This window comes from Dermochelys coriacea, chromosome 1, assembly GCF_009764565.3.
Source record: "Dermochelys coriacea isolate rDerCor1 chromosome 1, rDerCor1.pri.v4, whole genome shotgun sequence".
NCBI classification, from domain to species: domain Eukaryota; kingdom Metazoa; phylum Chordata; order Testudines; family Dermochelyidae; genus Dermochelys; species Dermochelys coriacea.
Window position 1 is genome coordinate 67827945 of NC_050068.2, and position 26629 is coordinate 67854573.

At 41.9% G+C, this 26629-nt stretch overlaps 1 protein-coding gene across 3 annotated transcripts in view; it reads right to left on the reverse strand.

Moving 5' to 3' along the window:
* Positions 1-26629, reverse strand: part of DIAPH3 (diaphanous related formin 3) — a 504954-nt gene that overhangs the window by 198968 nt on the left and 279357 nt on the right. For all 3 annotated transcript variants that reach the window (XM_043504572.1, XM_038385982.2, XM_043504573.1), the window contains one exon: positions 13741-13980. In XM_043504572.1, coding sequence (XP_043360507.1) covers positions 13741-13980 — 240 coding nt within the window. The remainder of the gene's footprint in view (positions 1-13740; positions 13981-26629) is intronic.

The following is a 26629-nucleotide window of genomic DNA, read 5'->3' on the forward strand; positions in this document are numbered from 1 at the left end:
AATGTTTCTTAATTTGGTTACAGTGCAAAATATCATTGTTTCAATAATGCATAATGGTGTGAGTAAGAGAGCAGGGTAAAGAAAGAGAAACCCAGTTACTTATCTGTATTGTGATGTATTACACATCTATTCCACGTATGAGTGTGTGAGGTATGTCCCTGAATGGGTACTTCACTTCAAGTGTGCATCCCCCTCCTATGCTCCTTTGTTCTGAGATATTGGGTAGCAGCGTCAGTTTGGCCTGTGCCTGGATCCCACATATTCGAGCCCTGTACTGAGTGGAGGGGCTGTGCGAGTGGAGCCCCTGAGTTCCTTCTCTTCTTCCTTCTCTGCCAAGTCCCGCAGAGGATACTCCAAAGCTGATAGCAAAGAGGGTGGGTAGTGAAGCACCCATAGGGAGAAGAAATCCAGTTACTGAACAAGGTAAGTAACTTCTTCTTTCTGAGTAGCGTCCTTTTGGGTGTGCTTCACTTCAGGTGACTCCTGAGGAGTATCCCCACAGGAAGGAAGGACAGAATATTTAAGACAGAACTGCATTGCCAGCTGCAGCATCTGATCTAGAGGCAGGCACCAAAGCACACTGCTTGGAAAAAGCATATATTGAAGACAAAGTGTGACATTGGACACATGCCTCGTGACTGCCTCCTGTCGACTGGGCGTGAACCTGCACTGTCTCCCCTCCCAGTGACCCATTGGCTGTTGCCCTCGTCAGTCATGTCTTCAGTGGCTCAGCCCTCCAGCTAAGTCACACAGTCAAAAACATGAATGAACAAACCCCTTTGGGGGGAAAAGGTTCAACTGTGCCCTTGGTAATGTCTGCAGCCCTGTCTCTGAGCTCAGTTCTCGGGCCCTTCTGAGCTAGCTTTAAGTCCATGTCTCCCCTGGTATAGAGTAGTGCCCACAAGGCTTTCTCCCTGGAGACTAAGTCCTTTAGCAGTTTTCTGATGTCCCTTTAAGTCCTGCCCTTCATTTGGGCCTCTAAACAAGACTTATTCCCTTCTTGGAGCTTTGGCCATTCCACCACTGGCCAGTGGGGGGACCTGGCTCCACCAACTACTCCGGGTCCCAACCAGGGACCATATAAATAGCAGCCACGTGCTGCTTCCTGAAATAGTTGCTGCTGCTATTCACTGGGCCACTTCCCATGTACTCCTTTCCTCCTCTTCAGTTCTCTGTTTGAAGAGGTTCTCTCCCAGGCCTTCTTAGCTAGAGAGTTTCTCAGTCTTTGTCCTGATTTCTCAGCCTTTTTGCCTGGAGAGCTTGTAAGAAGTCCTGTACCTGCTTGAGAAAGGTTTCTCCCCAGTATCTTTACTTGTGGAGTTTCACAGCCTCTTACTCTTTATTCTTTACCCTTCTGGGCCCAGCCAGCAACTGAATTACTCAGGTCCTGCAGCTCCTTTTAAGTGAATCTGCTGGATTCTGATTGGCTGTTTCCCCGCAGCATTTTTAGGTAGACCTAGAGGACTCGTCTTCACTGCCCCTGTTCTGTGGTGGGGTGTGGTAGGACTCCAAGGCCTCCAACAGGAACACCATCACAAAAGGTTATTGTTTTTCAAATTTCAGTAATTTGAACATCTTTGAGTAATGGCATAGAAATAGATTCTGACCTTGTAGTAAAGGACTAACTCTCTCAAAGGGGGTTGAATGTGGGCAGAATCATAACATGAAATAATAAACCCCAAGATCCATGTTGAAAGTTTCTGAATGGAGATTGTGTATCCTTTGGATCGGTCACAATTGAAACAATAGTCTTTCAGAATGGTTTGGTTCGGTCTATATAGAAGGAAAATGCTCTTTTGACACAAAAGATACAGAAGGCAGCTTCCTGTGTAGTCTGAGGTGCTCTCAGGGAGTGAAAAAAAACCTGGAAGATGAATGATCTGGTTAATATGAAATTCAAAAAACACTTAGGTAGAAACTTAGGATTTGGTCATAATGAGATCCTTTCCTTGAAAAACATTGTAAAGTGCGAACCTACCATTAAAGCCCCCATATTCAGGGGGAGGAGTGGGAAAGACATACTCCATGCAGCATGACCCTGCATGCGGCTGTGATTGCAGAGCCCTTGGCCATTATCTTTGAAATCTCGTGGCGAACGGGGGAAGTCCCGGATGACTGGAAAAAGGCTAATGTAGTGCCCATCTTTAAAAAAGGGAAGAAGGAGGATCCTGGGAACTACAGGCCGGTCAGCCTCACCTCAGTCCCTGGAAAAATCATGGAGCAGGTCCTCAAAGAATCAATCCTGAAGCACTTAGAGGAGAGGAAAGTGATCAGGAACAGTCAGCATGGATTCACCAAGGGAAGGTCATGCCTGACTAATCTAATCGCCTTTTATGATGAGATTACTGGTTCTGTGGATGAAGGGAAAGCAGTGGATGTATTGTTTCTTGACTTTAGCAAAGCTTTTGACACGGTCTCCCACAGCATTCTTGTCAGCAAGTTAAGGAAGTATGGGCTGGATGAATGCACTATAAGGTGGGTAGAAAGCTGGCTAGATTGTCGGGCTCAACGGGTAGTGATCAATGGCTCCATGTCTAGTTGGCAGCCGGTGTCAAGTGGAGTGCCCCAGGGGTCGGTCCTGGGGCCCGTTTTGTTCAATATCTTCATAAATGATCTGGAGGATGGTGTGGATTGCACTCTCAGCAAATTTGCGGATGATACTAAACTGGGAGGAGTGGTAGATACGCTGGAGGGGAGGGATAGGATACAGAAGGACCTAGACAAATTGGAAGATTGGGCCAAAAGAAATCTAATGAGGTTCAATAAGGATAAATGCAGGGTCCTGCACTTAGGATGGAAGAATCCAATGCACCGCTACAGACTAGGGACCGAATGGCTCGGCAGCAGTTCTGCGGAAAAGGACCTAGGGGTGACAGTGGACGAGAAGCTGGATATGAGTCAGCAGTGTGCCCTTGTTGCCAAGAAGGCCAATGGCATTTTGGGATGTATAAGTAGGGGCATAGCGAGCAGATCGAGGGACGTGATCGTTCCCCTCTATTCGACACTGGTGAGGCCTCATCTGGAGTACTGTGTCCAGTTTTGGGCCCCACACTACAGGAAGGATGTGGATAAATTGGAAAGAGTACAACGAAGGGCAACGAAAATGATTAGGGGTCTAGAGCACATGACTTATGAGGAGAGGCTGAGGGAGCTGGGATTGTTTAGTCTGCAGAAGAGAAGAATGAGGGGGGATTTGATAGCTGCTTTCAACTACCTGAAAGGGGGTTTCAAAGAGGATGGCTCTAGACTGTTCTCAATGGTAGCAGATGACAGAACGAGGAGTAATGGTCTCAAGTTGCAATGGGGGAGGTTTAGATTGGATATTAGGAAAAACTTTTTCACTAAGAGGGTGGTGAAACACTGGAATGCGTTACCTAGGGAGGTGGTAGAATCTCCTTCCTTAGAGGTTTTTAAGGTCAGGCTTGACAAAGCCCTGGCTGGGATGATTTAACTGGGACTTGGTCCTGCTTTGAGCAGGGGGTTGGACTAGATGACCTTCTGGGGTCCCTTCCAACCCTGATATTCTATGATTCTATGTACAGTGCATGCAAAGTCATGCCACATGGAGGACACCATTTTGAAGAACAGGTCTTCTCCAAAACTGGACGTGTTTAGGGGCCAAATGGAATCATGCCATTGTTCGTCATGACCTTTATGGACTTGGCTCTCATCAGTGCAAAGAAATGAATGCAAGCATTGCCGAATGCTCACAATTCTAAAAGGTTGATGTGAAGACAACGCTCTTGGAGAGACCATTTGCCCTGATGGTATGAGACCATAGATGCTCCCCACTCCCAAAAGGAATGCATCTGATGTTATAACAATGATAGGAGGTAACAGAAGAACGGGACTCCCCCATGCACATGTGGAGGGATCTTCCCGTCAATTGAGTGAATCAGGAATCTGACGAGGAACAAACATCTGCTTTTCCAGATTGTGCTTGTTCAGTACATAAAAAGCCCTGAGCCATCTCTGGAAGCATCAAAGATGCAACTTGGTGTATTGGGCTATGCTGGTACAAGCTGCCACCTGATCTAATAGCTGGAGATAATTTCTTGCTGAGATTTGTGGACTTATCTGAATATTTGAAATGAGATTTTTTTGGGGAGGGAGTGGGGGGGTAGGATTATGAACCCGTCAATAGGTTGGTAAGCCCTGGTTGTCATGACATCTAGAGAAGCTCTTATGAAATCTATCCTCTGTATAGGGCTAAAAGAGGACTTTTTGAGATTGAGTTGAAGACCTAAACTGTGGAATAGAGACCTTGTCATTTTTACTGCTGACAAGCTTATCTTTCCAGAGGTTCTAACTAGCCAATCACTGAGATAAGGGAAAACAATCATCTCCATCCAAGCTACAGCTATATGATGATCAGACACAACAGAAGTCTTCAGTACCAAATCAAGTTTAGGGAAAGTGTGGCTCTTAGGGGAAGCCTGAGGTGTTTTCACAGTGTAGGAACTACTCAGAGCCTCAATAGTACTCCCTTTGGTACCCGAGGTCCCTGGAACATTATTCTAAGTCAGTGACAAAAGGAAATCCAACACTCCTGCTCCTTTTGTTGGTACCTACAGACTTAGCATGCCAGGCTCTTGGTACTGCAGACATGGATGGAGATGCCACATCCCATGAAGTTTTTGGTGATCAAGATGCAGAGGTGGATGGGGTAACCAGCAATTGTATCCTTGGAGGCTCTTGGTAAGCAGGACCTGGAGGTAGATGGGGCACTAAGTGTATCTGTTCTTGAAGGAGGGGCAGCTCTTACACATGGCTGATATATGGGAGTTTGACAAACAACAAAGGAATCAAAAGTGTCTGTCACTAACTAGGATAGATTCCTGGCAGGAAAATCAGCGCTTAAACCCTAGGGATCCCTGCATACCACAGATAAAGTCAAGAACAAAGGGAAAACAACAACAGACCCCAAATTAAACTGTTTACAACTCAGCTAAATTAACTACTAAACTACAATTAGGTATAAGCATAGCAGGCATGCTCAATGCTCTGTCTCAGGCTGGAGGCAGTTGAGAAGGAACTTAGGCCAGTTCACCCATGCAGCCCTGTATATCCTCAATATGGTACATGAAGATGTGTACAGGCTGAACTGGCACTGCTACTGAAAATCTCCAAAGGTGCACGGGGCCTTCCTGAAGTGGAGCACCCATTGGAACTGACTACTCAAACACTCCTTGAGATGCAACTGGTATTCCAAAATATCTTGGACTCAAGCTTCTACAGGAACTACATTGTGATGCTCCAGACAGGAAAAAAACACCATTGCCACCTTCCCTTAGCCACATATGTATTTCTAATGGACAGGAGGTTTTCCTATTAAGTAAGATGTTTTAATAGCTCTTGAATAATCTCTTTTGGTGTGTTCTAACCACTCCAAAGCTGTGCTATGAGCAGGATTTGATCATATTGCTGTGATACTATGTGCCAGTCTGATGGTAGAATCAGGCACAGATGAACTGACAGTCTTTGTGGGTCAGAAAACCAATGATTCCATGCTGGAGCTATTAGAATAATTTTTGCATAGTCTTGTTTCAACTTCAGAATCACTTTTGTAATCAGTGGAAATGCATATATCGAATCTGACCCTTGGTTAACAGGAATGCATCCGATGAAGTGAGTTGTAGCTCACGAAAGCTTATGCTCAAATAAATTTGTTAGTCTCTAAGGTGCCACAAGTACCCCTTTTCTTTTAGGAATGTGTCTGTGAGGGAAACCTGGACTGTGACTTGCTCAGGAACAAAACTGATGGCACTTTCTGTTCTGTTCTGACTTCTGGCAAAAAGGGTTATGCTGGTATCCCTTCATGACTGGAATATGAACCTGAAAATGTTTTTGTTCAACAACCATTTGTGATCTTCCAGGAATCTTCTGCTAAGATGGTTTGTGAGAATTTCTGCAACACTGTGAGATGAGAGGTCATAAGCAGGATTCCATTTCGGATGCAAAAATTCCAAAGCTTGATTGCTTCTTAATACATTAGGTCGAATCTAGCCCATTCTTGCTTATTCAGGTAGAATATGCTGAAGGGTTGTCCAGGACTCGGATCATCTGACTCTTGAGTTATGAAGCCTTGATATGCCCAGTATATGACTTGAAGCTCAGAATGTTTATCTTCAGAGATGATTTCTGTTCAGTCCACAGTGCTTGAATATGCAAAACTGCTATATATACAAATCGCCCCCTGAGGCGGATACATCTGTAGTGGAAGTTTTTGACAGAAGAGGATGAGAGAATAATACTCCTTAATGAGGGCAGACCCTTGGGAAGTATGCGAATCAGCAAGTCCAGAGAGATTTTGATGGGATGATACACAGACTTCAACCGTATATTTCTGGTGAAATCCAGCATGCTAAGTCACATACATGTAGAATGCCACGTGTCCCAACCACACTCTCAAGATCTCATGTTGTCCTTGGCTGGGATTGCAGATTATTGCATAGGAAAAAGAGACTGGAGCAGGTAAGCAGTTGCTGTCTTCAAATTAAGGATCACACCAGTGAACTTGATTCTTTGAACAGGGGACAGAATCAATTTGTCTTATTATCAGGTCTTGTTGAGCAAATAGTGAGTGGAGATCTGCTGGATGCTATATTCCCCTTGCTGACTGGAGTGGCCGAGGATCAACTAGTCATGTAAACAGGGGAATAGCTGCATGCTGATCTTCTGAGGTAAGCCACCAATTCTGTCATGTCAGGAAAGGTATATTGGTAGCAGAGCTCTACCACCATGGAACAGATATTTTGTGAATGGGATGGATCACTACATGAAAGTAGGCATCCTGTAAACCGAGAGCAGCATACCAGTCAGTGGGATCTAAGGGAGGACTAGAAGCCACAGAAACGATGCAACATTTTATTATCTTGATGGAGGTTTTTAGCTTCCCTGAGTCTAGAATCAGCCTCAGAACCCCTTTTCTCTTGGATATGGAGTAGATATGGAGCAAGTATTGAGAGTAAAAATGTCCTCCACAATTTTGAGAACATCCTCTATAACTCTGAGACACGGAAGAGTCTACACCTCTTGCATGCATGCAGACTTTGAGATAGGTCCCTGAAAAGGGACGGGGAAAGGTGCATGGCGTTAGGGCACAAATTGGAACCATATCTTGAAACACAGTCCCACAGTACATAGGACTCACTGGTCTGTTTATGGCCTTCTAGCACTGAAGAAATGGGACAATCTGTCCCCAAAAGTGGGGGTAAATCAGAGAGACAGGCAAGGAAGATCGAGTACAGCTGGTCTGCTGCTCTTAGGGATGCAGACATATAGGCTGCTTAGCCTGAGGTGGGTGCTGCTGAAATTTAAGGTACAAAGCAGAAGACGCAGGAGGAGGAGGGGGTCTCTTCCTTTGTGGCTTGTGCGTTTCTTAGAGGCATGAGGCTGCCTTGGTGGATAGTACAACTGTCTCTGCTGCTGTTATAGCCTGCTACATTTCCTCCTTGGGTTCAGCATATAAAACATGAGTGAGTGAAGTGTAACCTGAGAGTCTTTAAGGGAACGCAAGACCTCACCATTTTTATTTGGAAAGAGTTTAGATCCCTTGATTATTAGATGCACTTCTGCAGGAATTCCAGAAGTCCAAAATGGCCTCCACAAAGTGGCTGCTGCTGCCATCTCTTTGAGTCCACGACATCCAAAGCAGCTTGGAGAGACTTCCTCACTACATGACGACCTGCTGAGAACCAAGGCTTTGAATTCCTCTTGAGCATCATCAAAGAGCTTATCAGAAAATTTAGATGTGGAATCCCAAATGATCTATTCATACTGTGAATACATTTTCCTACCCTACAAATGCAACTTGTTGGGCTCCTTTTCCTTTGGTGAAGTCTTGAAACAACCCTGCCATCATTTTTAATTAGCTGCAGTAATGATCAGAGAGACAGGTGTTGGGTGGTAAAATAATTGTTCGTATACTTGGGAGGGAACTTGGTAACATTGCTCAGTTGTTTTAGCTGTTGGCATCAGGACGCTTGGTGTGCCAAAATACGCTGGCTGTTTCTAAAAATGCTTCATTAATAAGCAGAGCAACTCTGGCAGGCACTGAAGTTTGGAGAACGTCTACAAGTTTTTGAGGAATCTTTTGCAATAGCGCTGGCTGAACTCTTAGTTAGGATGCTAGCCTCCTCATATGCTCTTTATGGGCCCGAAGTAATCAGGAATGGAGGAAAATGACTCAGGCATAAGAGTTACATTTGGCGATGAAGATATATTGTGAAGAAGTAAAGTCTCCTCTTATTGTAGGGTATCCTTCAGTGAGCCAAATTCAATAGCAGGCTCAGCCAGAAGGGATGAGTATAGGCACCTGCACAGTCTGAGAAATGGTCAAAGGTGTTTCCTTAGCTGGCAATCTAGTTCTAGCCGGGCTGGGAGAAAAAAAAAAGTTGAGTGTGGAACGCTGCAGGATGCCCAAATGGGTCAATGTGGGTATCCATGTGGCCGTGGAAGTCAATGAGAAGAGCCCCATGGTGAGCTGTCGCTCTAGACCTATTTTTATACGAGTGTCTAGATCAAGAAAGGAAATCTCTCTCAAATGAAGGAAGGAGTGAAAATCTAAATCTCCTTGATCTTGAGGGATTCATGTCTCTGCTAGCTTCCGATTCCAAGCATGAATTGGTTAGTCTGTCAGTATGGGAGGAGCAACACCAGGAGGAGTGGTTGGTAATCTGGGATGATCCACGGAATTATCTGGTCTCTGAGTCAGCCCCAAAGATGGCAATGAAGTCAGCACTGAACGTCTTCTAAATGTGAGCAGTGGAGACCATATCAAAGGTGGTACTGGGGCCAAGCAGACAGTGGGACCAAGATGAAATCTGCAGCCAGTACTGAAGTCAGTTGAGAACAGAATATCAGACTACAATAGGGGAGAGTCCAGTACTGAGACACAGCAGATCCCTTGCTGCAACACAAATCTTTGATGTTGTCAGTACCAACAGGACCAGTGCCTCTGAGGAAATCAGAAGTGTTGCAAATACCAAATTAGATGAGTCTGTGAACTGATCACTGGGTACCGGTCTCAACAGAAGCAATGGGGTCAGTATCAGATTCAATGAACACAGGCAGGTCGAGTCTCTCATCAGACCACTCTAGAGAGTATTGAGCCTCGATATAGGCAGTCATAAGACAACTTATCTGAGCCACAACAGCCAGTTTCCTTTGTACAGCTTGAGAAACCCTTCTTGGGTCTCAAAGTTAGCCGTGGATCTGAAGCAGTCACATTGTTTGGCAACCTAGGAAAAGACCCTAGCAAAGGGAGTAGTCTGTTCTCTTCCATCAGCAGTTACCAGTCTTTTCAGCTTTGGGATGAGAGTCAGACAAAGCTGCAGGAGCCCTCCCAGTGGTGTAAAGTCTGATCTCAAAACTTTTGAGGGGCCAGGATCAAAAAATGGGCAAATAGACTGCTCAAGGAAATACTCTCTCATGTGCATCTCTCCAATCTCCCAGGATTGTGGGTTCTTCTCTTAAAACAATGATAAATCCTACATCTGTCTTTGTTATGTCCCCCACCTAGTCATATTAGGCAAGGAGTATGAGGGTTCTTTGTCTGTACAATGTCCATGCAGAAAGGGCAATGTTTAAAGCCCAGGGATTTCTGCATATCAAAACGGGTGCCGAGCACCTCAGACCTTGAACAAAGAAAGGTCCTGTCAAGTAGGCAGAATATGGAGATTGCCTTGCATGAAGCGAGCGACCCATGCCCTGCATGGATTTCAGCTCAACAAGGACTCTCCACAGACTCAGACTTTTGCTAGTTACTCATTTGTCATAGCCTCTGACAGCATGGATGGCTGATCCACCCAAGTCTACATTTTCCCAGTGTCAAGAATTTTGACAAGGGTAGTTGTGGCCAAGGGTCAGAGCAGGGCCAAACCTGAAGCTGAAAGTAGCGGTGTCGTCCTGAGGCTGAGAGTAGCGGAAGAATTAGTAATCAAGTTCCAGGCTGGGTCGATACCCAGGATCAGAGTCTAAGGCAGGTTTCAGGGTCCAGGTCAGGAGGTAACGTCCAAATCAAGCCAAGGTCGAATCTTGGAGTTCAAGAATAGGAATGGTTGTGGCAGCTACAAGAGATTGGCACTGTTGCCTGGACACTTCATGGTTTATAGAAATCAGGGAGCCAATCACGAGGCAGCAGGCTGCTGCTTGTTGAATCCCTTGAGGCAGGACTTCCTGTGGTCTGTGTCTGCAGCAGGTTATGGGTAGTGGAGTGTGAGCCGGTTACAGTTGTCACTGGGTGGCAGCAAGGAGAGATTTTGCTGCCTGGCTGATCTGAAGACCTGGGTTTGAGACCCACTTGGCCTTATACCCAGGCACTGTCCATTATCAGTATGACCCTACCGTTTGGTTGTTGGGAACAAGCCAACAAATTACCAGTGTCAGGTGCTGAGTAAGTTATGAGGCCACAGACCTGTAGAATACTTATAATTTTTAAACCTCAGTTGATATTTATCCTTAGAGAGCCCCAATAAATTCAAAATAGCAGCCAGGACCTTGTAATCTGCAGCAGCATGCTCATCCAGGCCCCAATACACAACTTTTTCCTCTTTAATCAGAAAAAAGGGAAAGAGAACTCAGATAGCCCAGGATTCATTCTCCCACTGAAACACAGTAACTAAATCATTTTAAAAGTGATCAGGTGAGCCTCTAAGCCATTTCCTGGCCCCAGATTTATCAGGAAAGGGCTGGGAGTTACTGGCAGCATAGTTTGCGCTGTTAGGCTCATGACCCTTAGCAGCTGCTCTTGAATGTCTCTAGCTCTCCCACTTCTTCATAAATTGCAGCAAAGCCTACTGAGGTGCAACCTGAGCTTTCTGCTGCTCCCTCTGCTGTTCCAATGGGCATTTTTCAAACCAATTCCCTTTCACCAGAACATAGCTGATTGCCATATTTGGGGTCGGGAAGGAATTTTGCTCCAGGGAAGATTGGAGAGGCCTTGGAGGTTTTTCGCCTTCCTCTGTAGCATGGGGCATGGTTGACTTGAGGGAGGCTTCTCTGCTCCTTGAAGTCTTTAAACCATGATTTAAGGACTTCAATAGCTCAGACATGGGTGAAGTCTTTCATAGGAGTGGGTGGCTGAGATTCTGTGGCCTGCACTGTGCAGGAGGTCAGACTAGATGATCAGAATGGTCCCTTCTGACCTTAGTACCTATGAATCTATAAGAACTTAATAATGGCCATACTGGGTTACACCAATGGTCCATCTAACCCAGTATCTTCCGACAGCAGCCAATGCCAGATGCCTGATGCTTCAAAAGGAATGAAAAGAACAGGGCAATCATCAAATGATCTATCCCCTATTGTTCAGTGCCAGTACCTGGCAGTCAGAGGCCTAGGGACAACCAGAGCATGAGGTTGCATCTCTGACCATCTTGGCTAATAGGCACTGATGGAGCTGTTATTCATGAATTTATCTAATTCTTTTTTGAACTCAGTTAGTTTGGGCCTTCACAAAATCCCCTTGCAGGAGTTCTACAGGTTGACTGTTCACTGCGTTAACAAGTACATCCTTTTGTGTGTTTTAAACTTCCTGCCTATTAATTTCATTAGGTGTCCCATGGTTCTTGTTTTACGGAAAACAGTAAATAAGCTCTAAAAACTTTTGCAGTCTCAATTTTCAAAATTAATAAAGCATTAATCTCATATTGCAGCAATTTTTAATATTTTACTTGTTAAAATCATCCTCGAACTGAAGCTTTTATACATCATATATACTTTCCATATATAGTAGAATTACAACAGCTGAATGGAGCTATGATTGTGGAAACATGGACTGTTTCCAGCAACTTAGGTTTTAAATAATTTACCAAACTTAGCACAGACATAGGAAAGGTTTTCCAAAAAACCAAAACTAAGTATCAGAACAATTTTTTTTATATGGAAAGTTTATTTTATTTAATGTAGATGAATGCCTCATGATTTAATATTAAAAAAACTGAGACATGTCTGGTTTAGAAAACTTCATATAAAACCAATATAAATATTTTTAGGACCATACCAAGATTTTTTTGTTTTGTTTTTCTTCAGTTTTTTTTATTCAGATTAAAGAAAAATAAGAACTGTCTGCAGGTTAGCAACTAAACTGTCCCAACTAGGAGAATAAGTTTAAAGACACTAAGATTCATGGGATTCTGATGTACAGAATTCTTCATCCAGAGGCCCCCAAACACATGCTGGCTTTTGAAGGATATGGCAGTTACTTCCTGCTTGGCTGACATATCATTCCTAAAACCACCTAAGTCATACTTTTTTATGCCTCTAATGTTGGTCACCAGTGAGGATAGCAGGGAAAGGTAATCTCAGACTGCATTTTACAAAAAATATCTGCCATCATATGGATTCTCTATTGTGTTTAACACCCAAATCCTTAAGATCTTGGAATAATAAAAAAAGGCAGACCTGACTATGAAGCAGTTGGCAAGGAGGAATGCATGACTATTTTTGACAGGCGCCTCCAGGTTTTCCACCTCCTTTTGGGTTCTAGAATAATTAAAGCAGTTTCCTCTTCAGTAAAACAAACAGGTAGATGAAAGAGTTCACGTGAGACCAGTGGGTTATAATGAAAGTCCTTAGATGACCTAAATTGCAGGGAAATTGGTAATTAAGCTAAAATGTGGATGGAGTTGCACTGTAATTCTGGGATAGTTTAAATGAGGGTTCAGTTCAGGCTGCAAAATAATTCCTGGGAAATCAGCACTCAAACATCAACTAATTCACCCCACGACAGAATGGTAAACTTTGGAGATCAACAGTAAGTTCTATTCATATAAAATGTGAAAAACACTGCCAGGATTAGACACACACAACTATTAGGAACTATTAAATATCAGTAATGCAAAAAGGAACAGAGAATCAGAGGAGGAGCAGTAATTCAATGAAATGGACGCTAATGTCTTAGGCCTTGTCTACAATGGAAAATTACACTGTGCTAACCGACACAATGTTAAACATGACTTAAGTCTTAGTGTAGAGGTACCATCTTTAACATCGCTGACACACCGGGGTTAACTACGACTAGATGACACTGTGCTAACGTGCTTATCTATACTCCACATTTAAAAACTTGTCAATTAGTATGTATTTTAAACCAATTAAAAATATATTCCAATGTAGACAAGGCCTTAAGAGATTAGCAATGGGTGATTTAAAAAGTGTGCAAGAGAAGATAACAGTGATGAAACAAAAGTGGAAGAAACACTGGAAGCAAAGAGATAAGCGAGCAAGCGAAAGGCCCAAATGTATTCTCCTAGTAACAGAGCCTACTATCAAAGAAGGATTGCCTTTAAGAGGGCTGATTTAGCATCACAAGAAGCAGGAATAATACTGAAAAGCCAAGTTATCTCACCTAAGGCAAGAAAACAACACATTTTTGAGACCTATCATGTTAAATACCACACCAGGGTATTTAACATGATATGTTAAATATGTAATTTTATTCAGTCTGTTTCACTCTATGATAGAAATAGAAACTTTAAGAAGTTTAAGTGCAAATCAACCTCAACAGATGTAATTCTATCTTATATCTGATGTAAAATAGATTAGTTATTTTTAATTTAAACTACCAAAGTACTCCTAGAAATGGACTATATGAACTGAAAGGTATAAAAGAACAAGTTTAAAAATCTAATCATTGGGGAGGGAGGATTCAAACAAGCGATTTAAGTAGTGCCATAATGACAAAAGAAAAAGTGAATGCTGTATAAAAACTCAGCATGCATAATATTTTAAACTCACTTTACATAGAGAGCTGAGGTTAAATCCAAAGGTCTGTGCATTCCGAGAACCTGCATTCATGTAGTTTCCTATTAGCAACACTAGTTCCAACAACTTGCTAAAGCTTTTGCTCTTCTTTATCTCTTCACAGGCAGCACTGACAGCCATGATGTCAGGTTTGATGTTGTTCACCTGTTCCTCAAACTGAAGCTTAAAGAGAATAGCACTGAGCCGTGTCTGTAGTCTCTTCACATTGCTCATCTGATTGAAAAGAAAATAGGAGATTTCCTTTAAAATTCATGCTATGCTTTCATACTGTACAAATGCATATACTCTGGGATGATTTATTGGTGTGACAGGCTTGAAAAAGCAACGCATCTCCTATAACTAATAGCAAAACTGATGAATGAAAAAATCCAAGTAATCTGAAAAACATCTTAAACATGTAACACAAATATAGAATTTGCTTATATAATTCAGTATATGTACAAACACCACAGTGATGGGTGTAATATAATTAGACAAACAGAATTCTACTTACAGAACACTAACAGCTGTATAGTATACACAACCCTTCGCTTTCTTCATGCTATACAGGATGAGGCGTTTTAAAGTTACGTTGCAATCTTCCAGCCTGGTCAAAACCCATTGAGGTCAGTGAGATGCCACCAAGGAGCTATTTCCATTATGTCTCATATCCTGATTAATCTGCTCTGACTCCCCATTTCTATTTACAGCAACTCTCAAACCCAAGGTATTGTGGTATGTTGTAGCCTTAATGTAAACAGATCCTGGATTAAATTTGAAATGATGCCTCCACCTGGAAATCTCCTTTGCCCTAGGTGTACAGAAACGTATCCCTGAAGTATCAGGGATGGCCTTGGCTGGCGATGGGACATTGGACAGGGAGGGCCAAGGATCTGAGGTGGCACTGGGCATTTTCAGTCTCAGGTGCTTAGCTGGCTGGTTCTTGTTCACATGCTAAGGGTTTGATTGCCATATATGGGGTCAGAAAGGAATTTTTTTCCCAGGTCAGATTGGCAGTGGCTTTGTGAGGGTTTCATCTTCCTCTGCAGTGGTTAAGTAGGGGGTCACTTTCCAGGATTATCTGAGTATAGCTCACTTATTATTTCCCTGCCTTTGCAGGGACCTCATGCAGAGGTGTACTTGGTCCCTCATATTCTCTGCCTGTGACATGTAACAGTCTAGTCTCCTGTGGGCTGTAATACTTCAGTCTAATTTCAGTTATTGGGTTTAGTGTGCAGGTACTGGCTGGTGTTGGTAGCATGTGATATACAGGAGGTTAGGTGGTCCCTTCTGGTCTTAAACTCTATGTCTTATAATTTACTACTAGACTACTGCAGAACAAGTAAAACACCATAGGCATTTAGACTGTGTTCAATATGCATCAAGTGGACTCGGAATCTGATAAGATGGTGCATTTATTGTATAAAGTGGAAAAATAAGGATAGTTGGACTGGAGGTTAAACAGTATGTACAACAATATACTAGAAATGGAAATACCTTAGACAACTAAAATGAGCTCAGTGCATTTACCTCTTTCATGCTTTATTGTACTCTGTCCAGTCAAATGATATATCAGTGTTACCTTTTAAATTAATATTATTGTAGTACACAAATAGTGTGCTTTACACCGTACACACAAAGACAGTCATTCTATACCCCAAGGAATTTACAATCTAAGGGCAGACATGACACTACAACTGAGAATTGAAATTGTGCTGTCCTCTATTGTTCTGAAATAGCCCAGATCTGCTAACCTTTATAACACACTGCAAGGTGCAACTTTTTAGGAGGACTGCTCAAGAATCAAATAATATTAGTGTAAGGGAACTGTTGCCCCCTTACTAACATTCAGTGGTGGTGTTTTAGTTGCTAGCTCCCAGTACTAAAAAGGGGGAAGGGTCGATGGGGAATCAGGGCCCTGAGACTGACAGCCCCCAGGAACAATGAAGAGAGACTAATGCTCCAGGTCAGCCTGAATGACAGGGTGGGCAGGCTAATCAAGGGGTCAGGAGGCAGGGGAGGTCCCGTCCTCCATGTGAGCTGGAATTGCTTGGGTCAGACAGAGTGGGGCCGAGCTAAGGAGAAAGCAGGGGCCCAAGCTAAGCTGGGGAGCAGAGCCCTACAAGATCCAGACGGACCAGAAAAGCAGCCCAGAGAGAGCAGACTTGCCCTGGGAGCAGAGCTGCAGCAACCAGAGCCAGGGGGGGCCAGAAGAGCAGCCCACGAAGGTGGTCAGTGCTGGGAGCAGAGTCACAGAAGCAGTATGTAGAGCAGACCTGTCCTGGGAGCAGAGCTGTAGCAACCAGAGGCAGAGCAGCAGCAGCGCTGTGACAGAGCGGTGGAGCTGGGGCCGGAGCAGTCTGGAGCTGGGTGCGGTGAGCAGCTGGGGAGAGCGAGGGGGACCCTGGGCAGTGGGCCCAGCACAGGGAGATGCCTCAGCCAAGAGGCTGTGCAGGCCAGGTTTGCATCGTAACCCCGATAGGGTGGGGGCAACACTGAGAAGAAGAGCCTGAGAGCGTGTGGCCACCACCAGAGCAAGTGTCCAACCCATAGCATCCCTGCAGCACAGCCAGGGCCTGAGAAGGCGGCCTGGGACTTATAAGGAACAGACTGTGAACTGCCGGGATGTTCCAGAGACACTGTTTGTGATGTTCCCTGCCACAGAGCGGGTTGATGCGTTTCCTTTAACCTTTCCCATTTTTCCTTATTATTTTTAAAATTAAATTGTTGATTAAATAACTTGCATTTGCTTTAAATTGTACGTAAAGGTCAGTGGGTCAGAGAAGTGCCCAGTACAGAGAGTACCCCAGAGTGGGGACACCCTAGCCCCTGTCCTAGGTGACCACAGCAGAGTTGGAGGTCAAGCCCCCCAGGAATCCTGGGCCCAGCCTTGTTGGGGTTACAAAGACTCTGCCAGACAAGAGAGTGGAAGGCGAGTCCTCAAGGGCAGGGAGGCCACTGGGGGAAGGGAGTGGGAGCGAGGACTCGGATCCTTTTGCTAGTCCACTTCACCAGGGTAGTGCAGAAGCCTGGAAAGTTACCCACAGTAGCAGGACTATTCCCCCGCTTACATTAGGAATTTTTTATATAGGTAGTGAGGCATTTGATTTATTGTTGTACTACCTGGTTATTATTTAGTAGTAGTATATGCTGAAGAGCTGGTATTTCTGTTTTTATTATGTTTTACAATATTTGTCATGTGCCTACAGGTCTTTAAATAGGGACCTCTTATTTTATAAAACTAAATAAATATGGAAATTGGAAAACGTTTAGAGAACAGTTACAAAAACAAGGTCCCATGGTCACTTAATTGTCCTTAGAGGAGGTTGAAAATGCCAATTTATGGAATGGTAATTTCTAAAATACATGTTTTTAAAAAATCGTACATATTTTTACAATGAAAAATCAAAATCTGAAAAATTGTTTTCAGAAAATTCAAATAACCAAAAATTTTACCAAATACGTTCAGTTCCCAGTTTTTTATAAATAAAAAGAAATAAAGTGAACATTTTCAGGGAAAATTGCAGTTTTGGATAAAAACCATTTCTCATTAAAACAAAATATTACAACAACAACGAAAATTGGACCAGCTCTACTTCTCATGCACACACTTTGTTAACCAAAATGTTCTCAGATATGAACAAAACTACCTTGTTCCCATCCATCCATTTACATCTCCTTTCAGGGCAGAGCACCAACTCACTTAGTCTTCCCTGATCCTTCCTTATTGCTCCAATTTCCTGATCCTGCTGTTCACAACCACCACCATCCAACAAAGCTGCCTTACAGACAGTCAGCTGGCAATGTCTCTTAGGCAAAGCACGTCCAACTGAGAACAATTCTTGACTCGCATGGTGCCTGAAGGTCTGTTTGCTTGATCCTTGTCCAGTCTGAACTCTGACTAAGGTCATTGCAGATGTCCAGGAATAAGTTATCCAAATGTCAAGTTACAGAAATATTTCAGGAGAGACTATAAAGGCTCTGGGCTAGGTGCTTCACTCTCCAATTCCCTTTGGCAGAATAGTTACGGCTCGCAAGAGGCAGCTCATCCCCCATGATAAATTGTGTTTAGGTCTGAGGCTGGAAGCAGCCCCATGGGCCACTCTCCACCCCATAGGGGATCATCTTTAAACCCTTCTTTTCTCTGAACCCACACATCTGGGTCATGTCCAAATTCTGTTACTTTTTCCTGTTTAATATTTCTGGAGTCCAATATTTCCTCTCTGTATATTCAAGGTAAAAGTCTAGTCCAGCCCCTCAATATCTCAAATTTTGATTATTTGTAACCTCATCCACTCAGGGCTCCCTGACATCTACAGTGCCCCTCTCCTAACCAGGCAAAATCTAACCACTAAGATATCCACCTTGCCTGATCTGAAAACATAAACCCTGCCTTCCTCTTCTCCACTGCATCAAGTAAAAGCTTTCTGTCCATGCTTCTGCATAACTCTGACCCCTCCCTACTTATGTTGTTCCCAAAAAGTCCTCTCCACTCCACTTAGGATAACTAATTGCCCCACTGGTCTGCTCCTCCCAATACAATTTTCACGCTTTCTTCCACACCAACTCCTATGCTTGAAACAACCTCCTTCAGCTTGTGTTCATGACAACAACTAGCCTTTCCATATTCAAATTTTGCCACAAGATCCACTCTCCAAATTTTACTGTTCCTGTTGCTGGAAGTTAATGTCATTATCTGTGCTGGTCTGGAGTACAAGATGCTTCAAACTAACACTAACAACTGCACAAAATAATTAAGATTTTGTTTCAAACTTATACAACTACTGAAACTCTCAATTGAGAATTGGCTTAATATCTAGTCACAGTATTACAGAGCTGAAAAAAAAAGTTAGGGGAGATGCTCCACTGATAAGATTCTGATCCTTAAATAAGAATCCCCATTTTTTTTATTGGTTTGAGCTCTAATTAATGGTTATATTAGTGTTCTTTTAGATTGTGAATAAATTATTCTTCTGTTAACACTCTGAACAGGATACAAAATTTCAGTTCATTTCAATTAAACTTTTCAACTGAATTGTGATTCAAACCAGATATGTTAGAAGTACTATGCAAATTTAAATGGAGCTTTTCTAGCAAATCTAGAGTAAGCCTAGATAAATCAGAAATTTTCCAGTGATTTCAAAATAAACTCTCTCTTCCTTTTGACTCAAAGACTTAATATAAAAATTCCATTTAAATTAGCCACGTATTTTTATATTATTCATCTTGACCCAGGAAGCAATAGAATAGAGTACTATCAAATCATCAGAACTAACAAACCAATATGTCAGCTCCATTCATGTAAATGATGTTACACTCCAGATGCAGTAGAACCCACACATTCAGAATTACTTAATGAACCTCAGATTCTCAGATAACTTAAATTAACTTATCTAAAGACAATTGTCTAGACCAGTGGTTCTCAAAATTTATTTGCTCGGATCACCCTTCTTTGGTGTCTGTTACTGTCCCCTTCCCACACACAACTACATATGCCGCCACCAAGCTCTGAAGGCAGTGCTGCACCGCAGCTATATAGAAATAAAGGTGGCAATGTGAAAAGCGATATTTGTCAATAACACCTTTCACAGCAGACTTAGTGCCCCATTGCCACCCTTACTTCTGTGCTGCTGCTGCCACCCGGGGGCTGAATGCCCGTAGCCTTTCGCCTCCAGGTGAGAGACCGGAGCAGGGGGGGGGGAGAGGAAGAGATAGGCTGGACAGAGAGGAAGAAGGAGAGTCTAAGCCCAGGCTGCCTTCAGGTGAGGGAAGTGGGGAAGGGAAAGGAGAGCCTGAGCCCGGGTGCTGGGACTCCAGATGTCCAGTTTATTCTTGCCTCCCGGATGTACACGACTCTGTGCACGAGCCCCATCCACTGGGGTGGACAGCCAGAGCTCTTAAAAAAAAGAAAGCACGCAGCTCGTGCCTCCCTTGACACATTCCCTGGTCTCCCAAGGGAGGCGTGCCCCATACTTTGAGAACCCCACATATAGACTAAAAATTTGCAAAATCCATTTGTTCAAAAATATTTTTGTAGAAATGCACAAAATGTTCTGGAACCATAAATCCATCTCTCTCTCCTTTTCAAAAATGCCTCAGTGGATTTTTTCATTTTACAAAATCATCTGTGGTGAGATTCATCCAGGTATGAAAGGTTTTTTGTTTAATTATTAACAACAACATGGAAGTAACAAATCCCTTTAAAATGGTGCCTTTATTTGATCAAAACAAATAGAATCGTACTTAGTCACTACTGTATATAAATACTACTAAACATACAACCAGAACTTTTAATCTTCAGAGTACTTTAAAAAAATATTTTTCATACGTTTATTTAATTTCAAGGCCAGAAAAACCCATTGTGATCATCTAGTCTGACATCCTGTACAGCACAGGCCAATAGAACTTCCCCCAAAAGAATTTCTACAGCATATCTTTTAGAGAAACAGCATTCAATCTTGATTTACAAATTGTCAGTGATGGAAAATCCACAATGAGACTTGGAAATTGTTCCAATGGTTAACTACGCACACTGTCAAAAAATTATGCCTCATTTCCAGTCTGAATTTATCTAGTTTCAGTTTCCAGCCATTAGAACATGTTACACCTTTCTTTACTAGATTGACAACCCATTTTTAAATATTTGTTCCCCATGCAGAAACTTACAGAATATAATCAAGTCATCCCTTTATCTTTGTTAAGCTAAACAGATTCAGCTCCTTGAGTCTGTCATTATATGGCAAGTTTTCTAATGCTCTGATCGTTCCCGTTCCTTTTCTCTGAACTGTCTCCAATTTGTAGGCAGTGTTGGTCCCAGAATATATGAGCTCTGCGTAGCTCACCACAGAAGTTGGTCCAATATAAGATTATCTCACCCACCTTGTCTCTCTCCAGTTTGACAACATCCTTCTTGAATTGTGGACACCAGAACTGGACACAGTATTCTAGCAGCAGTTGCAGCAGTGCCAGAGAAAGAGGTAAAATAATCTCTTTACTTCTACTCAACATTAACCTTGTTTACATATCCCAGCATTGCATTAGCTCTTTTGGCCACATCACTACACAAGGAGCTCATGTTCAGGTGATTATTCACCATAACCTCCAAATCTTTTTCAGCATCACTGCTTCCTACAATAGAATCCCCATGATCCTGTAAGCATGGCCTACATTCTGCTTTGTTCTGAGCTTCATACATTTGCATTTAGCCATATTAAAATGCATATCTGCAACCTGCTTACAAAGCAATTCAAAGCTGCGAATCAGTGACCTGTCCTCTTCGTTATTTATCACTCCCCCAAATTTTATATTAGCAGCAAACTTTGTTACTGATGATTTTACATTATCTTCCAGGTGATTGATAAAGATGTTAAACAGTATAGAGTCAAGAACCAATATCTACGGGACTCCACTGGAAACGCATCCACTTGCTGTCTATTCCTCATTTACAATTACATTTTGAGAACTATCGGCTAGCCATTTTTTAATCCATTTAATGTGTGCTATGTTAATTTTATATGGGTCTATTTCTTAAAATCAAAATGCAGTACCAAGTTAAACACCTTACAGAAGTCTAACTATATTACATTAACACTATTACTTTTATAAACCCAACCTTTAACCACATCAAAGAAGATATCAAATTAGACAGAATCCATTTCCATAAACCCATATTGATCTGCATTAATTATGTTATCCTCCTTTAATTCTTTATGAACCTAATCCAATATCAGCCACTCCATTATCTTGCCTGGGATGTCAGGCTAACCATTTTAAAAAATTGACACAACATAAGCTTTCTTCCAGTCTTCTGGAACTTTCCCAGTGCACCAAGATTTATTGAAAATCAACATTAGCAGTCCAGCAAGCTCCACAGACAGCTTTTTTAAAAAACTCTTCAATGCAAGTTATCTGGACGCGCTGATTTAAAAATGTCTAACATTAGTAGCTTCTAACATCCTCTAGAGATACCAATGGAATGGAAAGAGTTATAACCATATGATGAGTCTATATCATCTGTTTTTCCCCAAATACAGCATAGAAATATTTGGTGAACACTTCTGCCTTTTCTGCATTTTTAGTGACTCAAAGTTTTTGTATTTTAAACAGTTCTGTAATATATCTAAGTATACTCCCTTTCTGCAAGTGGCAGTGGATGAACTGGGATTAGAATTCCATCGTTTTACAGTCCTCTGCTCATGCCCCTAAATGAGGTCTTCCTTTTACTATAGTAAAGCAATGCCACACATTAAGTGCATGAAAAAGTAAAGATTCTGGGAAATGTCTGCTGAGGTAATTGTGTTAAGATATTACCACAACTCATTGTTTCCAGCATAAATAGTGGATGGTACCAACTATTATTTCATACTCAATAGTTTAATAAATACATTATGTAGATAGAGTTATTTCTATTTGTATGCTTGGAGGAAGTTTTAATTAAGATGCGTGTTAGCCATTGTGTGTATTTTCTTTGATTTGGTATTTATTGTTCTGTACTTTCATTCATATCAATTGTTCCGTGTTATGGCAATTTAACAAGGATATTAAGTTTTAGGTATCAGTTTTAATTCAATTGTGTTTGTATGTCCCCAGGCAAAATAAAATCTCTGTGACAAAACTACTACAATTGCACATATACCCTCACCGCTACCACCACTACCATCAGAACCTCCCATTCAAATATATTTTTTTCCCTTTCTCAAAAAGGGAATTTTAACTTCATTAATTTATGAGAAAAATAAAAATGATTTAACATTTCTTACACATAGAATCATAGAATCATAGAATATCAGGGTTGGAAGGGACCCCAGAAGGTCATCTAGTCCAACCCCCTGCTCAAAGCAGGACCAAGTCCCAGTTAAATCATCCCAGCCAGGGCTTTGTCAAGCCTGACCTTAAAAACCTCTAAGGAAGGAGATTCTACCACCTCCCTAGGTAACGCATTCCAGTGTTTCACCACCCTCTTAGTGAAAAAGTTTTTCCTAATATCCAATCTAAACCTCCCCCATTGCAACTTGAGACCATTACTCCTCGTTCTGTCATCTGCTACCATTGAGAACAGTCTAGAGCCATCCTCTTTGAAACCCCCTTTCAGGTAGTTGAAAGCAGCTATCAAATCCCCCCTCATTCTTCTCTTCTGCAGACTAAACAATCCCAGCTCCCTCAGCCTCTCCTCATAAGTCATGTGCTCTAGACCCCTAATCATTTTTGTTGCCCTTCGCTGTACTCTTTCCAATTTATCCACATCCTTCTTGTAGTGTGGGGCCCAAAACTGGACACAGTACTCCAGATGAGGCCTCACCAGTGTCGAATAGAGGGGAACGATCACGTCCCTCGATCTGCTCGCTATGCCCCTACTTATACATCCCAAAATGCCATTGGCCTTCTTGGCAACAAGGGCACACTGCTGACTCATATCCAGCTTCTCGTCCACTGTCACCCCTAGGTCCTTTTCCGCAGAACTGCTGCCGAGCCATTCGGTCCCTAGTCTGTAGCGGTGCATTGGATTCTTCCATCCTAAGTGCAGGACCCTGCACTTATCCTTATTGAACCTCATTAGATTTCTTTTGGCCCAATCCTCCAATTTGTCTAGGTCCTTCTGTATCCTATCCCTCCCCTCCAGCGTATCTACCACTCCTCCCAGTTTAGTATCATCCGCAAATTTGCTGAGAGTGCAATCCACACCATCCTCCAGATCATTTATGACATTATATTTGTAGCTTTATATCCCTTCCCACTACAAAGTTATTCTGACTTTTTCTAATAAAGCAAGTTACCAGAAGCAAGGATATTTAAGAGCAACTGAAATTCAAGGAACCTGTCAGCGTCCCACTCCTTCCCCCTTCTTTCCAAACAGAGGCACTTGCACAACATCTCCTCAAATGATTTTTAAAACCAATATAGGCATCACATCTTGGTTAATCTCCCTTTACGACAGTATGAAAGAATTTCAACTGTTATCCCCAATACTCTCTTCCTAAGATATCACTATCCCCGTCTCTAATTCAAAAAAATTCAGCCTCAAGTAATTTTGACTTTTTTTTCTGTATTTTTAAATAACTTGACTGTTTGGGGGTACAATTTCTGGCTTACTTAGTGAATAAAATGTATTTAAAAAATACTATACATTTTCCTAAATATAGCAATGCATATTACAAAATCCTATAGATTTCACAAAATATGTATTTGTTTTATGGATTGAATAATATCTGGTTAAAATGTGATCTTGGATTGGAAACGGTTTGTTTTACCAACATTTTAACTGCTACTAAAATAAACAGTTCTGTTAAAAATCCATCAGAAATGGCAAAAATAATCAAAGTTTCTGATTAAAGATTTAAGATAGCAATTTAAAGGCTCAATTCTGCAACAGTTGTACAAATCAAATGCCCACTAGCTTCAATGCCGGAAAGACTGTATTATGTGTGTTTAAACATAATAGGTGACTCATTCCCCGACTTATGTAAATTAAAAAAAATGACCCGCTTAATTTCAAAGTCTTTTTTCTCTAGTAGTTTTATTACGCATAATTTATTCTATGCTGTTCAGCAACCGAACAACAATAGAGGCAGATCTAGAAAGATTATTCAGTAGGCACACTCCCAAGACATGTATTTTAATTCCTCTCATATAATACCTATGTTTATGCCAAAGGTCACATTTCCTGAAGTGACAGGTTTCAGAGTAGCAGCTGTGAAAGCTTATGCTCTAATAAATTTGTTAGTCTCTAAGGTGCCACAAGTACTCCTTTTCTATTTCCTGAAGTGTGTATGATTTAAACATCATTGAAAAGATGAATTGTGCATACATTAATGAGCACTTAAGTATAGTAGAATTAAGGCTGATACAATACAATGTGGTTCCTTAAATCTGCATTAAAAACTAGCAGATTCACAACAGATTAAACAATTCTATAAAAGAGTTCCAAATGTCAGAGGCAAAAAAACAACCCATCAAAAATGCAGCCACTTATGCTATTAGGGTACATTGTAATACATTGTTCAAATGCATTTTTCATAGTACAAGCATTTTTTGGACTCTGTGCACTTAGTTCTGATTTTGTATGCTTACCTACTAATTAGGAAAAAACAATTTTACGTCGGTTTCCCAGACATTAAAATGAATTTTTCAGGGCAAGCTAGTCTTCCCCATGCCTAATCCCAATCTTACAATCACTCCAGTCAAATCCTCTCATTTGACTTTAGCCCACAAAAGCTTATGCTCAAATAAATTTGTTAGGCTCTAAGAAAAGGAGTACTTGTGGCACCTTAGAGACTAACAAATTTATTAGAGTATAAGCTTTCGTGAGCTACAGCTCACTTCATCCGATGCATTTGGTGGAAAAAACAGAGGGGAGATTGATATACACACACAGAGAACATGAAACAATGGGTTTATCACACACACTGTAAAGAGAGTGATCACTTAAGATAAGCCATCACCAGCAGCAGGGGGGGGAAAGGAGGAAAACCTTTCATGGTGACAAGCAAACTGGATACAATTAACTTAGGCTTGAATAGAGACTGGGAATGGATGAGTCATTACACAAAGTAAAACTATTTCCCCATGTTATTTCTCCCCCACGCCCCACTGTTCCTCAGATAGTCTTGTTAACTGCTGGAAATAGCCTACCTTGCTTGTCACCATGAAAGGTTTTCCTCCCCCCCCCCCCCCCCCCGCTGGTGATGGCTTATCTTAAGTGATCACTCTCCTTACAGTGTGTGTGATAAACCCATTGTTTCATGTTGTCTGTGTGTGTATATCAATCTCCCCTCTGTTTTTTCTACCAAATGCATCCGATGAAGTGAGCTGTAGCTCACGAAAGCTTATGCTCTAATAAATTTGTTCGTCTCTAAGGTGCCACAAGTACTCCTTTTCTTTTTGCGAATACAGACTAACACGGCTGCTACTCTGAAATTAGTCTCTAAGGCGTCACAAGTACTCCTCATTCTTTCTGCTGATACAGACTAACACGGCTACCACTCTGAAACCCAATTTGTCCTGAACTCCTTAATTCTGCTCCTCAGAAGCAACATCCCTCACTGAAAAAGCTGTGAAGGGGTAAGAAGATTGCTAGGTAACCTCCAATTGTACTAGCTCTGCAATGCATTTCATCTTCACTACAACATCTATTCATTGATTAGTTTTGATGACAAGCTCCATGCGTCTCTCCATTCCATCTCTGAATAAACAAAAGTAATAAACAGAGGGCAAACTGTCTTAGGAACCATGGAGTACCTAATCTCATATGTAAAAACTTATTGAGCATTAAGCAAACCCCACCCCACATTTACTTTGGGTATTTACTGCAAAAGTAGGTATGCAGTTAAAATGCATAAAACTGCATTCACTCCATAATCTTTCTCCTGTTAAAATAGTGACTTGATATATATATGCAAGATACAAGTTTCCTCAGCAGTTAAAGAATGTCATACTACTTTCTTTCATCATCTCCCCATCACCACCCAACCTCCAAAAGATTCATCAGTTTGTACAGTCTTCATATGATTTATTTGGTGAGGGCACAGACAGAAGAACAGATTACAATGCTATAGTTTACACTACCACTGAGTGGCTAGATTAAGTGATATGATTGCAAAGGTGCAAAGTATTTATTTTCATTTTTTTAAAATGCAGCTTTGTAATGTCTAGCTGCGTATTCATTACTGTTTCTGTGTGCCTATACACTATCCCATAGCCAGACTGTCTCTAGCTGCTCTGTAAGATCCTTCTCTGTGATCCCTGACATATGAGACATACCAAGTGTAGTCAGGAGGAGGAGGAGAGGCTGTGCAAATCCACACCAAACTTAATGTGGGTTATGCCTTAAAAGCACAACTTAACTCTCATATAATAATGTTCATATTAAGAATTAAAATCCCATTGA